The following is a 14826-nucleotide window of genomic DNA, read 5'->3' on the forward strand; positions in this document are numbered from 1 at the left end:
GACACTGAAAATGTAATTACTCAGTTTTCCCAGTTGGCCATAGTCCCTCCACATAACAAAATGGAGGAAATTTTGAAGGCCCTTATTTCAGGCCAACAGGCCCAAATACATGCGAGTGCAGCGTTATTGGAGGAACAAAGGAAAGCTAACCAACTGAAGGCAGAGGAGCTGCAGTTGCAAAAGAAGATGGCTGCTAGGAGCGCCAACCCAATCAAAGCGAGTAATTTTATTTCCAAGATGGGGGCCACCGATGATGTTGAGGCCTACTTGTATGCCTTCGAAGCAACAGCCACTAGGGAAGGATGGCCGAAAGCCCAATGGGTTGGACTGCTAGCCCCATTTTTAACGGGGGAAGCATTGAATTCCGTGCGAGACCTACCCCCTGACAAAATTACGGACTATGATGCTCTGAAGTTGGAGATATTCAGCAGGCATGGGCTTACCAAGTTTGGCATGGCCCAGCGCTTCCATGGCTGGACCTTCCAAGTGGACCAAGCTCCCCGTGCACAGATGCACGAACTTTCCAGAATTGCAAGAAAATGGCTGGAACCGGAGAAAAACACAGCTGCTGCAGTGGTGGAGACCATTGTGGTAGATCACTTCCTCCGAGCCCTGCCATATGAGGCTAAACGGTTCATTAGCCAACAGGCCTTAACCACAGCTGCAGTTACCATTGAAGCTGTGGAGAAATACCAGGCCACAACAGAAATGCTCCGTGCGACCAAGAGAGACCCCAGGACGACAACCCCGCAGCAGACAGTGGGGGTGCGTCCAAAAACCACGAAGGTTACCAGTCCATCTGCAGCAGCACCTAGCTATGCTCCATTGGGGGCCAGAAGACAGTCAGGTCTGGTTAGAATGTCTCGGGATAGTGAAACCAGAGAATGCTACCGCTGTGGGGAGATAGGACACATGTTGTGGCAGTGCCAAAAAATCCTAGACGAGCCCATGCCCACTGCTGGCTCCTCCAGCTCCCCCTCCACCCAGCTATTCGCATCACTCGTTGGGGTCGCAGATGGGCCCCCAGATCGACCCCCCACCTGCCCTGTAACGGTCAATTGCCATGACGTAGAGGCGTTGTTGGACTCCGGAAGTCGGGTAACCTTGGTGCATAAGGACCTAGTGGATCCCTCGTGTCTCTCCACTGACAAAGTCCTTCCGATCTCATGCGTCCATGGAGACACCAAGGATTATCCCACCACTGAACTCAAGGTGACAACCACCAGGGGGATAATACACACTAGGGCAGGGGTGGTTGAGTCTCTCCCTGTTCCTGTTCTGATTGGGCGAGACTGCCCCTCCTTCGACCTGCTGTTTAGGGAGACACAGCAGAGGCCAGCTAGAGTACCCCGCAGTCGGAGAGGTAAGACTCATCCTACAAACACACCAATGCAACCCTCACAACCACTCATCCCTGCTTTTGCACTCGCAGGAATGACAGGCCCCCAGGCCGACACAGACAGTGGCCCGGACACGGAAGAAGAGAATGCAGCTCCGGAAAGTTCTCCAAACTCCGAGGAAGACGCCCCGGCCATTGAGGAGCTCCCCAATCTCACAGGCCAGTATGGTACTGCTCAATTGCAAGAGCCCACATTTGCAAATGCCCTAAGAAATGTGCAGGTGCTAGAGGGTGTAGTGTTAGGGGATAGAGCAAGTCCCACATACCCCCATTTTGCAGTTATACGGGGTCTATTGTATCAGGTCGTGAAAGAGAATGACAGAGTGTACGAACAACTCCTTGTGCCACAGCCCCACCGAAAAACTGTGCTCAATCTTGCACACACGCATCCACTAGGGGCCCACCTGGGTGTAGAGAAGACCACAGAAAGGATCTTGCAGCGGTTTTTCTGGCCTGGAGTGCACAAGCAGATAGAGAATTATTGCCGTAGTTGCCCAGAATGCCAGAAGAGGGCACCCAAGCCCTCTTACCGTAACCCGCTCATCCCCTTGCCGATCATTGAAACCCCCTTTGAGAGAATCGGGCTAGATATAGTTGGCCCTTTGCCAAAAAGCTCCAGGGGCCATCAGTACATTCTAGTAATCCTTGACTATGCTACCCGGTACCCTGAGGCCATTCCCCTACGGAAAGCCACCTCCAGGCAGATTGCCAAGGAGCTGTTCCTCCTTTCCACCAGTCTGGGTATCCCAAAGGAAATATTGACTGACCAAGGTACCCCATTCATGTCTAAGGTAATGAAGGAGCTGTGTGCCCTTTTGAGGATCAAGCAGCTGAGAACCTCTGTCTACCATCCCCAGACAGACGGGTTGGTTGAACGTTTTAACAAGACTCTGAAGTCAATGCTGAGGAAAGCAATTGAAGAGGACGGGCGGAACTGGGACCAGCTGCTGCCATACCTGCTGTTCGCCGTGAGAGAGGTACCCCAATCTTCTACTGGCTTCTCGCCTTTTGAACTTTTGTTGTCTTACAGACCCAGAGGACTACTGGACATTGCGAAGGAGGCTTGGGAAGAGCAACCCTGCAGGCAGAGGACCCTAATCGAACATATCGGCGCCATGAAGGACAGAATGAGGGCCATTTACCCGATAGTTCGGGAACACATGGAAACTGCTCAACGGCAACAGCAGGCCTCCTACAATCGACCTACCCAACCAAGAGAGTTCAAGCCAGGGGACAGAGTGCTCGTCCTAGTCCCGACTGTCGAGTGTAAGTTCCTGGCAAGCTGGCAAGGACCGTATGAGGTCATCGAGCGAGTAGGAGAGGTAAATTATAAGGTGAGACAGCCTGATAAAAGAAAAACAGAGCAAATTTATCACGTTAACCTCTTGAAACAATGGCACGCCAGGGAGGCGTTATTCTGTTGTCTGCCCCAAACAGAGTCCAAAGCACCCGCCAGAGAAGAGGTTCAAGTGGGACCAGGTCTGTCCCCACATCAGCGGCAGAGAACACTAGAGCTAGTGGACCGCAACAGAGATGTCTTCTCCTCACTCCCGGGACACACAGAGGTGGTCCAACACGAGATCCGGACCGTGCCTGGCCGCACAGTGACTCAGCGTCCATACCGGGTGCCGGAAGCACGCAGGGTGGCCATCGAGCAGGAGGTGGAAAAGATGCTAGAGCTGGGAGTCATTGAAAACTCCAAAAGTGCCTGGGCAAGCCCCATCGTCCTGGTCCCCAAACCAGACGGGTCAGTACGATTCTGCAACGATTATCGCAAGTTGAATGAGGTTTCAGAATTTGATTCATATCCCATGCCCCGTGTTGATGACCTGGTAGACTCACTAGGACATGCTCGCTTCCTCACCACTCTGGACCTCACAAAAGGTTACTGGCAGGTGCCCCTGTCCCCCGCATCGAAGGAGAAGACCGCGTTTGCCACACCAGAAGGGCTCTACCAATACACACGGCTCCCGTTTGGTCTGCACGGGGCACCGGCCACGTTCCAGCGCTTGATGGACCGGGTCCTTGCTCCCCACAAAAGGTATGCGGCTGCATTTTTAGATGACGTTGTGATTCAAAGCCCAGACTGGGAAAGTCATTTACCCCGTGTACAAGCTGTGCTTGATTCCCTTAGAGATGCAGGTCTCACAGCAAATCCAAAAAAATGCAGGCTGGCCTTCAGCGAAACGAATTACCTGGGCTACACTGTTGGCCGAGGACTGGTCAAGCCACAGCAAGCGAAGCTGCAGGCCATACGGGATTGGCCACGGCCTCTCACAAAGAAGCAGGTGAGGTCTTTTCTGGGACTAGCCGGCTATTACCGCCGTTTCATTGCAAATTTTGCCTCCATTGCTGCACCTCTGACAGATCTAACAACCAAGCGACACTCCAGAATGGTGAAATGGAACCCCGCTGCAGAGACCGCCTTCATCAACCTGAAGCAGGCCCTCTGTTCCAGTCCAGTTCTGGTGGCACCAGATTTCCAGAGGGAGTTCGTTGTTCAGACTGATGCTTCGGAGGTGGGTCTGGGAGCTGTACTCGCCCAAGTACATGAAGGTGAGGAACATCCTGTCCTATATCTGAGCAGAAAACTGCTTCCAAGAGAGAAGAACTATTCCACGGTTGAGAAGGAGTGTCTCGCCATCACCTGGGCCCTGGAGCAGAGACGGTCTTATACGAGACGAATCACTCATGAAACCTTCCATAGGAATGAACGAGAGCATTTGGCTACGCGAACATGGCGTTTGCCGGCGTCACTCCCACCTGTCCGGTAACGAGAGCCAATTGCTTGCTGAGCTGCGCTGTCACTTATCCAATCGTCTCGACGCAAGTGCAAACGTAAACCTTTACGACTGCTCGTACCTAATCGGTTTGTTTGTTGGCGGCCATGTGGTTTGTTTGCCGTCCGTGGAAACTTCATTGTGACTTGGGCAGAGAGCGCAACTCGACCATTAATCACCTTTCTGCGCCCATCCAAAATGCAGGTGCAAGACAAAGGGACAGATATAATCACGGAAACAAAAACGGCCGTGTGCATACATGTGCACACCCGTTGTGGTTTTTCTTATGGTTGAAAACAAATAAGTAAGAAAAAGCAAAACGGGAGCAAGTCTGCAAGACATTCAACTTTGATCAGTTTAGCTTTTTTTTTCTTATATTTTTCACCGTTGATCATAGCTATTATCAGTTTAGGCAACAACATATCACAGTTTCAAACACCAATTTTGAGGCAGGCTAGCCTACATCATTAATTTATTCAATAGCCTATTTTTTTTATTACTGATGAGCAGGGACGACCATTGTGCTTACTGCTTTGGCTATCAGAAAATAAATCCAGTGTCTTTTCTGTACGATGACCGGAGAATGGATGCCCGTTTGACAGCCGGCCGGAAGAGGTGAAGTCCACGCAACTTGCTCCCACCTGCCGCAAAACAGAACGTTGTCGTGGAATGTGGCGCATGCGCAGATCAAAAATAGCATAAAGAAAAACGCTGTTTTAAAGTGTTACTTTCATGTTTCGGTCATTCTAAGACTGCCAATAAGCCCAGTTTTTCATTGTGATTCCAACCATATGAGTTGTGTATCGCTGTGTTGTCCCACTGTCACACAACATTATTTCCCCCATTCATTCTTATATACCCCATCACTGACTAATCTCAAATAGTCAGTTTGAGGCGTAGCCAAGATGGCCGCCGAGTGATGGGACTTATGGGAACAGATTTTGCCTGGAGTCCCTTCGGTATTACCTCCTGGGCCGCCGCTTCACGGTGGTCTCGGACCACGCCCCTCTGCAGTGGATGGCCAGGAACAAGGAGACAAACAGCAGGGTTACCAGATGGTTTTTAAGCTTGCAAGCATTTAATTTCTCTGTTGTTCACAGGGCTGGCAGAAGCCATGGCAACGCGGATGCCCTGTCCCGGAGAGATGCCCTCTTCGTGACCTCCAGCCCGACGGGGACGTCGAGTCCGAGGGGGAGGATCTGTGACGTCCCGAGAGGCTGCATCCTTGAAGGGCGCTATGTTCCACAGAAGTGGCTCCAGCTATGAGCAACTCTGGCTCCATCTGGTGGTGGACTTGTGAACTGCAGCTCCAACACAGCACAGCCCCACACCTGAGGCTGATAAGGGCCTAATGAGCTAGGTGGCTTTTGTGAGCTAGAAACTCTCAGTGGAATGGGGAGCTTGGGGGAGACACATGCACTCTGCCTCTTGCACTCTGGCCCGAGTGGGCTCTGCCGTGTGGAGCTCACTGGATACTTACCTGTGGATTCCGTCTAGTGACTTTGGCCTATGGAAATGTTCAATGGATTATTGACTGTGGATTACGTTTCCTGCTACTGGATTGCATATGGATGTTTGACTGGACTGAAAGTAAGAAGTTTATGTTTGTGCTTTGAGAAGATGTTGGACTGAAAGAAAAGCCTGCTCCTACGTTTGTTATTGAAGAGCCAGAGACATTGTTTGAGTTTGATATTGCAAGATGAATCCTCTTTTGAACATTTAAGTTGAACTTCAGATACCTTTTCTGTTTAAACTCCTGGCATAACATTAAAATACTTCCTTTATTTTAAACTTGTGTCCTTGCACTGATTTGAAATGTCCCGCTTAGAGATGGTCAGCCTCTCATGACGTCACAGCACGAACAGACAACTTGTGCGACAAAACAACAAGAAGAAACGCATTGCGTTCATTTCATTGTTTTGTTTTCATTGCATTGTTTCTCCATGCTGTAAAAGGTGTGCTGAGGGATTTTAGACAGGATCTGTCTTTGCACGCGCGCTGTTGTGAAAAGCAGAGTGGAAGGCACCGTCCAATCTGTCTCTGTCATCCCGTTGACTGTCAAAATTTGGCCTTTAGAAAATTTCCCGGATTTTGGCTTAAAATATGGGAATTTTCCTGGATTTTGGGAGCTCAAAGTTGACAGGTATGGTGGCACCGAACCGGTGACGCTGTGAAACCAGCAGTTAGCATTCAACCCATCACCTTGTACGGCTCAGTTTAACCGTGTGCCACAGTTCAGTGGAACTGCATGGTAAGGTTCAGTGTTTACAGCAAGATTGGCCCAGCCGTGGCTTAGTTAGCTTTGCTGTACCACCCTTCAATGTCCTGTCTAAATAAAGTTGAACACCCCCCCCACCCCCACCCCCCCCCCCAAAATAAATGAATAAACAAACTGTATGGTAAAATTCAGTTTAATTGCATGATACAGTTTGGTTTAACGCCATGATAAAGTGCAGTTCAGCTGTGGGCTGGCAAAGGCCTCCCTATGGACTGGCTATTCATATTTAGGAAAAACACCTTGATAAACATAGCATTGCGATTGGAGCACAGGGTTTGTTCCCTTTAGGTTCATTTCTGATGGTGCAAGGCTAGACCAGCTCACCAATCTCTTGACGACTGCGCGACCTCCATGTGTGAACAGACAGACTGAAGACGAGACTTTATCCACCTGCAGTTAGACTGCTAAACCTTTTTTTACTGTAGCTTTTGACGTGTCAGCTGGAGAACTCATCTTCCTCCTTTTATTTGTGTGTATTTATTTATTCTGTTGTTATGCTCAGGCTATTTTTAACTAATTTATTAGTAGGCTAGAATTGTCTTTTAACATGTCTTGCTTTTTTTCAACATGTCGTGCTTTAGGGTCATCTTTACGTCTGAAAGACAGCAAAATCTTTCTTTAGTGTACGTGTATATACTTATTTGGCATGTGTTGCTATGTTTTCATGGATTTTTATTTATTGATTTGCAGAGCTGTGACAAATAAAAGCCCTTGACTTGACATGCAAAAATATTTTCTGCCACTAGGCTGGATTATCTAGTTTAGGCTAGGCTACCCAAAGGGAGTAACCTTACAACTTTTTAAAATTTTAGTTCAAGTGCAGTGAAGTTTGTAGTGCAGTGAAGCTTGTGGAAATCAAGAGAGTTGGTTGCAATTGTGGATAATATAATGGAAGAGAGAAGATCTGAAAGGGGCCGAGAACGAAAACACAACAAAGATCAGCTATTCCCTTTAAACCTCCCGTTTGTGTGTGTGTGTGTGTGTGTGTGTGTGTGTGTGTGTGTGTGTGTGTGTGTGTGTGTGTGTGTGTGTGTGTGCGCGCGCGCACGTGTGTGTGTAAGCGCGTGCGTGCGTGCGTGTGTGTTGAACAGAGAGGTGGTACGGTAGATAAGTTCAGATATTTGGCTTTGAACTGTCATCTCTTCCCTCATGAACCAAAAATATACATGTAGCTCACTCAGCCAGAGATTACTAAAGTCTTGTCTGTCTATTGAAGGGGTGGTGGTGATGGTGGAGGTGGGTATCTATCTTTTGAAGGGGGTGGTGGTGATGATGGTTGGGTGTTGTCTGGCTTTTAGAGGAGGGTAGTGGTGGTGGAGGAGGCTTTATGCTGTCTGTGGGGCTTTTATGCGAGTTTCCCTCAGTAAAGTGTGTGGCTTAACACTTATAGGATAGTTGTGCACAGTAGACTATGTGCATGCAAGATACAATGGCAGTCTATAGAAAGAGAGAGACAGAGAGAGAGAGAGAGAGAGAGAGAGAGAGAGAGAGCAACCAAATAACTAGCTGCAGGGCACAGTTGAAAGAGAGAGAGTGAGGGGGGGGGCAGAGAGAAAGAGAGAGTGAGTGAGTGTACATTGACGTTGAAAAAGTCGAGGGCACAGTTGTGCTTGTCAACAAGGAACTGGGTTTGGTGATCTTTTCCATTAGTCATGGGCAGAGAGGACACATACATTACATGTAGATGTAGTGAGTTTGGGCCAGTGCCTGACAGCCTGCAGCGAGACCCGGGCACTAGTTTGCATTTTGACAATTCATTGGTGCATGGCGAAACCCAAGATATATTTTCCAGAGCTACGCCACCCACTTTGGCCATTGTCATACATCAAGCAAAAGACATGGTGCTAAGTTCCCTGATTAAAATAGACAGCATCAGTTGCCTCGGTTTGGACAGAGATGTTTATGTTTTAGCCCCCAAGGGCCAAAGGGTGTCTTCCCCGCCCCCCACCACCCGCATTCTGGTGCACATGCGCTAGATATTGCCTTACATTATTTACCCGATACTGGTAACATATATCTGTCAAAGGTACAGGCATGTAATATATCTGTAATGACAGTCAAAGTTCGTATCTGTTACAGCTTACGGAGTTTTCAGTATTTGCAAATCGGAGAACGAACAAAGTTATATTTTTCATTAAAGAAACACTGAGTCGTTTTTAAATCTTCTGCCTCTCTACAGGTTGGGAGGGGAACTGCTTTTACCGTGAAAGGCACTTTTGAATTCTGTCAATTTCGTTCTCTAGAGATCTTTGGACAGATTATTTGAATCTAGAAAAAAACATGTAATATTGCTTTAAAACATAAAAAAAAAACATTGCCGTTTTAGAACACACCAACATACATACCAGAAACATAGGCTACATTCCACATACAGTACATACCAGCATACATACCACAAACATACCAGACTTTCTTACTCTACTTTATACCGATAGCATACATACATACATACATACATACATACATACATACATACATACATACATACATACATACATGCAGTATATCCGAAATGACAAGAGGTTAAAATCTGTAGGTTTCCTGAAATGCCAAGACAGAAATCAAAACCGACAAAAAAAAACGACCTTTACAATCATAAATATTGTATGGTTTCCTTATGTGGTCGTGATATTTCTATGCACTCGGTAAAGAAAAGAAAAAACTAAAGCAGATTGGAGTTGTTTGAATATCACTATTTTTTTCTTAACCATTGACCATATGGGAAAGAACGCCTGCACTGCACCACGAGCAACACAGTGAATGTTTCAAAGGAGGGGGGATGACGGATCATGTCTGGCCGACATCATAAAACTGCCAGTGAGCAAGGATTAGGAATATTTATAAATCGCACCGCTGTGGTAAACATTTGGCTGCTCTTTAAAGCAAAGCCACTGCCAATGATTTCCACACTGTTAAATACAACAACACACTGCGCAATACACAGCACTAGGGCCACGGCTACAACTTACTGCCCAGCCCCAGTACAAAGCCATGTACTAAAAGGGACTCCCAATCAGTACAATACAATATCATGAGGACCTGACCCCCCTTTCCCTGGACCTGGGACAACTGACCCATTTGCCCCCCCTCCCCTGTTGGCTTCCCTGTCCAGCATGAGAGGGGGCTGCAACAGTCGGCACGGTGCCGACTACAGACTACCCACTATATGGGCCTTACACACCACACGTGCCTGAGGAAGATCCCTCTGTTGTATGTTTGGAGTTAATACACAGTGTGCAGACCGCTTCATCACACTACCCCTTACACACCACACCACACCAGGATGGTATTTTACCCCCTACCCATACGCACACCCTGCCGGAACAATTCCATAGAGGGCCCCAAGGCAAGACACTGATAGGGCCACCCATACAACCTGCCATGGTCACAGTAGGTCCCACAACACCAATATAGGTGGGCCCTGGGCCCAGGGGCAAATGCCCCGCTTGCCCTCCCTGTAGTTCCACTCCTGCCCGTACCCATGCAACCAATCAAAGACCTTCTCCTCATCCTCCTCCTATACGACACCTTCAGGGTAAATGAGCTCCCCTGTAGCTCGCCTTTTAACACTTTCACTCACACACACACAAACACAAACACACACACACACACACACACACACACACACACACACACACACACACACACACACACACACACACACACACACACACACACACACACACACACACACACACACACACTCATACACACATACACTGCGGTACACTACACAACAGTACTGATTTATGATGCAGAGGCTTCTGGCTTCGGCTCCACAGGTGTGTGTGTGTGTCCCAGAGCAGACAGCTGTGTGTGTGTGTGTGTGTGTGTGTGTGTGTGTGTGTGTGTGTGTGTGTGTGTGTGTGTGTGTGTGTGTGTGTGTGTGTGTGTGTGTGCGTGTGCGTGTGTGTGTGTTTGTGTGAGTTTGTATGTTAGGCAATGGCTCCCGCCTGCCGACAAACAGCCGCCACTAAATGTGAGTAATGTCACACACCCGGGACTCAGGAGTTGCACTTTTAGTGCTCCAGCTGCTGAATGGGTTCAACACCTAAAGCAAGTGGGTAATGACACTCTACTGTATACACACACACAGACACAGTAAATTCTGCAGTGCTCATTTAACACTTAGAGAGTTGATTTGACATCATTTGGACTTAAATTAACTCTGTAAGTGTTGAATTGACACTGCAACATTTACTGTGCAGACACACACAAACGCGTGCGCTAGGGTGCATCAAACGCCCCTCGAAAATGAAAACTTTGGAATATCCCACTCTGCTCTTGCAGTATTGTTCCTTTGCACTATCCTAACTCCCTTGAAAATTTCTGGAAAATTTGATTGATGTTAAAGGGTGGCGCAATAGGCTTGAAATTTTGAATGGTAGTGAATGGGCATATTCAGCTAAATCTGTGCAAAGTATATTTTGAGACTGTTTCGATCAAAAATAGTAAGGGCAGTCATTTGGAAGAAAGCTCCAGTTTCTTCTCCACTTCCCCAGGACATCAAAATCCCAACAAATGGCTAGAGAATGGATAGATGGGTGTTCGATCATGGCTAAAATGTTAGGGCGGAATTCTCCCACCCGCTTAAGTCAAAAAAAGCGCGCAACAGCGCCTCCGAGCTTACTCAAGCCCGTGAGTAAACGGGGCTTACGCGCGATTTCATCACTTGCGCACTTTGGGTGGGGCCAGGCCAAAATCAGGGAGTTCCCCATGTTAATCAATCCTAAACGGATTCTCCCGTCCACTTAAGCGTGTTTGCCTTTACGCGCATCAAAGGGCTGTCGTAAGGTCGAGCGCCACTATGAGGTAAAATGTAATATTGCATTTGATGCTCGCTTGGCTCGCATTTTGAACATGTTACACGGTATGCTTTGTTGATGTTCCTTACCGTCAGCGTGAGTCCAAATCGTAATTCATTCACAGTTCCACATTTCATCCTACATTAATTGTGAAAAAATATGACCAGCTGCTCAGAGCATGTTCTCATATCGATGAACTTACAAACAAAAGTAGGTAATTAATTAATCAGTATGAGGATCATCATGTTGTCTCTGGACGGTAACCAAAACCAAAAACACCTCGTTGCAGGTTGCACCATGCGCACAAGTAGGCTAAATTGACAAGGCACGTCAGACTAAAGACCGTTGTTCCAGTCGTCCTCACAGCCACCTAAAGTATGCCTATTCAAAAACAACCTTCACCATTTTTACTATGTTGTAGCCACGACGTTAAGTAAAGGGTTTTTATTTCAACTCCTCCACTTTTGTGATTTATTGGAACTCGTGCATATGTGCATGTAACCTATTAAACTTTCTGAACTGATGCCCGACATACAAAACCACCACATACTGAGGTAGGCTACAGGTTGTCCTATCTGTTTTTGTAAGGCAAAAAATATTTCCTGAATGTCATTACAGCTAAACGTAAAAGGTAGGCCTACATATCAGAGCATGTCTTTGGCATTTCGCTTCTGGTCTCGATTACACCCCATCAGCTGCGCGTTTAAGTCCTGGCTTGGCATTGCATGCCCATGTCCAATTAATTCCCATGTCTGCGACAGAATATAAAGTCTCCGTTTTTTTCATGACGATCGATTTCCTTGTTCATTCTTCAGCATGCATGTAGCCTAAGTGTAATATGCTGACGGACAGCTGAGATCCACATATTTCCAATTAGTTTAGTTACTGTACAGAGAAGCGGAGAAACACTTTTAAAAGTCAGCAAATAGGCCTACTATGTGTTTGTTTAACTGTGGGAATGATCAGCATTTTAAATCACTTTTTGATTTCCGGAATTGTCCAGGCAACACGCCAAACTCCAGTTTTAACAAAACGTTTAATCATGTTTATTATTTCAATCAACCTGTTGCGCACCAAAACGCTCAGCTGAGTTCCCGCCAAAGGGACACATCGCGTTTCCATCTCATTATCCCACCTCCAATACTTGCCTTGTGTTTGTGAAAAGGAGGAGGTTAGGTTTTGGAACGCTTTTGCAAGAGGACTTTTGGCACGTGGTTTTAAATTCAAAGTTAAAGTTCAGTATTGGATCTCAATGGACTGCCGAGGTTTTCACATGATTGATCAGAAAATCCATGCTCCATAGTTTCTTTGTAGCCACAACTGATGAACTTGGCAGAGACTCATCCCCCCATTTAGCATATATCACGCCTATGTTGGGCTACGCGCTGTTTTTCTGAGTTAAGCGCGAGGGGTGTGGCGACGTTCCAGAGGGGAGAATACGCGCAAGATAAGACCGCGTAAAAAATGCGTGCGTAAAACCGACTTAAGTGGAGACGGGAGAATTCCGCCCTTAGCGAATAGGGGCTAAAACTTTGCTGAAGGAAGGCTCTAAAAAACACACACAGGGAATTTCAAATCTGGGAAAGTGGAAGGGGAACTGGAGGATTCTTCCAAATGATTCTCTTTACTAGTTTTGACCAAAATAGTGTAAAAACACACTTTTCAAGGATTTGGCTAAATTCGCCCATCCACTGCCATTCAAAATGTCAAGCATATTTTGCCACCCTTTAACATCAACCAAAATCGCTAAGATTTTACAAGGGTGTTATGTTAACCCCTTAGCGCAGCACTATGGCTCTCTGTAATGTCATAGCAATGTTGTTATGAAGTAGTTAGGCATTTTCAGCAAGTGAATAGGGTCGCCGGCGACCCATGCTGCAGTAAGAGGCTACTACAAAGGAACAATTTTGCAAAAGTTGGGGCGTTTGATGCACCCTAGCACGCGCACGCACACACACACGGGCGCGCTCACACACACACACACACACACACACACACACACACACACACACACACACACACACACTCTGCACACAAACACACACGCATGCACACAGGGAAGATCGAGGGAACTGAGGAAAAAACAAAAGCAGAGATGCAGTGAGAAAGAAGGGTAACACTTTACCGGCGTCATACGGATGACATAACGGTATCATAATATTGTCATAATGCAGTCATGCATGTGTCATAAACATTATGTCAATGTCATAAACATTGTATGACTTTGTCTTTAAGTGAAATTTGATTATGGCAAAGACAGGCCTAACAATGTCAACTTTTCATGGCCATAAAACGTTTATGACATTGTTATTATGTTTATGACTCGTTCATGACTCTATTATAACACTGTTATGTCATACATATGACGCCGGCGTCAAGTTAAGTGTAACCGAAAGAAGTAAAAAAGAGGAAAAGTCATGAGATAAATAGAAGCAAAATTGAAGAGAGAAAGCGAGTATCAGAATATCAGACGTAGATGTCAAGAATGTTGAGAGAGAGAGAGAGAGAGAGAGAGAGAGAGAGAGAGAGAGAGAGAGAGAGAGAGAGAAAAGGAAGAAGGGACGAAGGATGAGGGATGAAGATGGAGGTTAGAGGGGTTTATCCGTTCAGATAAGTCGTCAGACAGTAAGGAAAGACAAATACGTTGCAGAGCCTCTCTTATAGTGTTTGAATTGCTTGAAGAAGGTCAGTAGACCGAAACGTTGCATACCATGCAAATGTGAACAGTGTGCGGGAGCTTTCTTTGCTTTGGAGCCTCTCTTATAACCTGATAGTAAAGTATCTGGGTTTTACATGGATCCATTGACTTACACTAGCTTAGCGACATGCTCCCTCTTTTAACTTGTCTTAAAGCAAGACAGCGCTTCACATGAAAAGTAAGACACTTTACCACCTTTATAAACCCCAGCTTACGATTTTAACTGTATTAAGCCCGAAAATAGTGGCATACCCCTTTAATATTTAAGACTTCAGATCCACTTCAGCAACTGCAATTCAGAGGTAAGTTGTATTTGTTTAGGGAAGGAGATTATATGCAAATGCTGACCTGGATCTGAAATCTTAAATACTAATAAGTAGTAAAACCCATATACTCAAACCTTATTGTCACCAAAATGGTAATGACCAATTCTTTATTGGTTACCTACGACTCTCTGCATTGTCATAGCAATGTTGTTATGATGTAGTTGAGGAGAGTGAATAGGCCCTTCGATGGGCCCATCTGCAGTAAGAGGCTACGACACAAAGAAACTTTGGGGGAAGATTTTTTTTCTTCGAATGTTTATTTAGCCAGGATTGCCCCGTTGAGACTGAGCATCTCTTCTGCCAGAGTCCTGGTCAAAAGGGCAGTTGGAGAGAGACAGAAATGGGTAGTGGATGGTGGTCGTGGTCTTCGTCAGGGAGATTTAGAAGCAAACTGTTGGATTCTGACTGATAAGGTGAGAGGTTAGAGATACAGTATGAGACGAGACGGTGGTAGAGGTGGTGGTGTTGGTGGCAGTGAAAAGTGAAAGCCCATTGGGAAACTCCAACTCCCATTGTCATTGTGACACAGCACTCCACAGC

The 14826-nt window shown here is 46.6% G+C and overlaps 1 protein-coding gene across 1 annotated transcript; it reads left to right on the top strand.

Annotated features, from left to right (window-relative positions):
• Positions 1-237: 237 nt before the first annotated feature.
• Positions 238-5445, top strand: LOC134445176 (uncharacterized). Its single transcript, XM_063194263.1, has 3 exons — positions 238-1363; positions 1433-4067; positions 5280-5445. Exons 1-3 carry the CDS (start codon positions 238-240, stop codon positions 5443-5445), a joined length of 3927 nt encoding a protein of 1308 aa, XP_063050333.1.
• The last annotated feature ends 9381 nt before the right edge of the window (positions 5446-14826 follow it).

This window comes from Engraulis encrasicolus, chromosome 1 (assembly GCF_034702125.1).
Source record: "Engraulis encrasicolus isolate BLACKSEA-1 chromosome 1, IST_EnEncr_1.0, whole genome shotgun sequence".
Taxonomy (NCBI): domain Eukaryota; kingdom Metazoa; phylum Chordata; class Actinopteri; order Clupeiformes; family Engraulidae; genus Engraulis; species Engraulis encrasicolus.

What these genes read in the sequence shown, in the direction of transcription:
- LOC134445176 (XM_063194263.1), top strand. Translation starts at nt 238, where the DNA reads ATGGGGGCCACCGATGATGTTGAGGCCTACTTGTATGCCTTCGAAGCA. An exon ending in AGTACCCCGCAGTCGGAGAG is followed by an intron (nt 1,364 to 1,432) that starts GTAAGACTCATC and finishes TTGCACTCGCAG; the next exon opens with GAATGACAGGCCCCCAGGCC. An exon ending in TGGGCCCTGGAGCAGAGACG is followed by an intron (nt 4,068 to 5,279) that starts GTCTTATACGAG and finishes TGTTGTTCACAG; the next exon opens with GGCTGGCAGAAGCCATGGCA.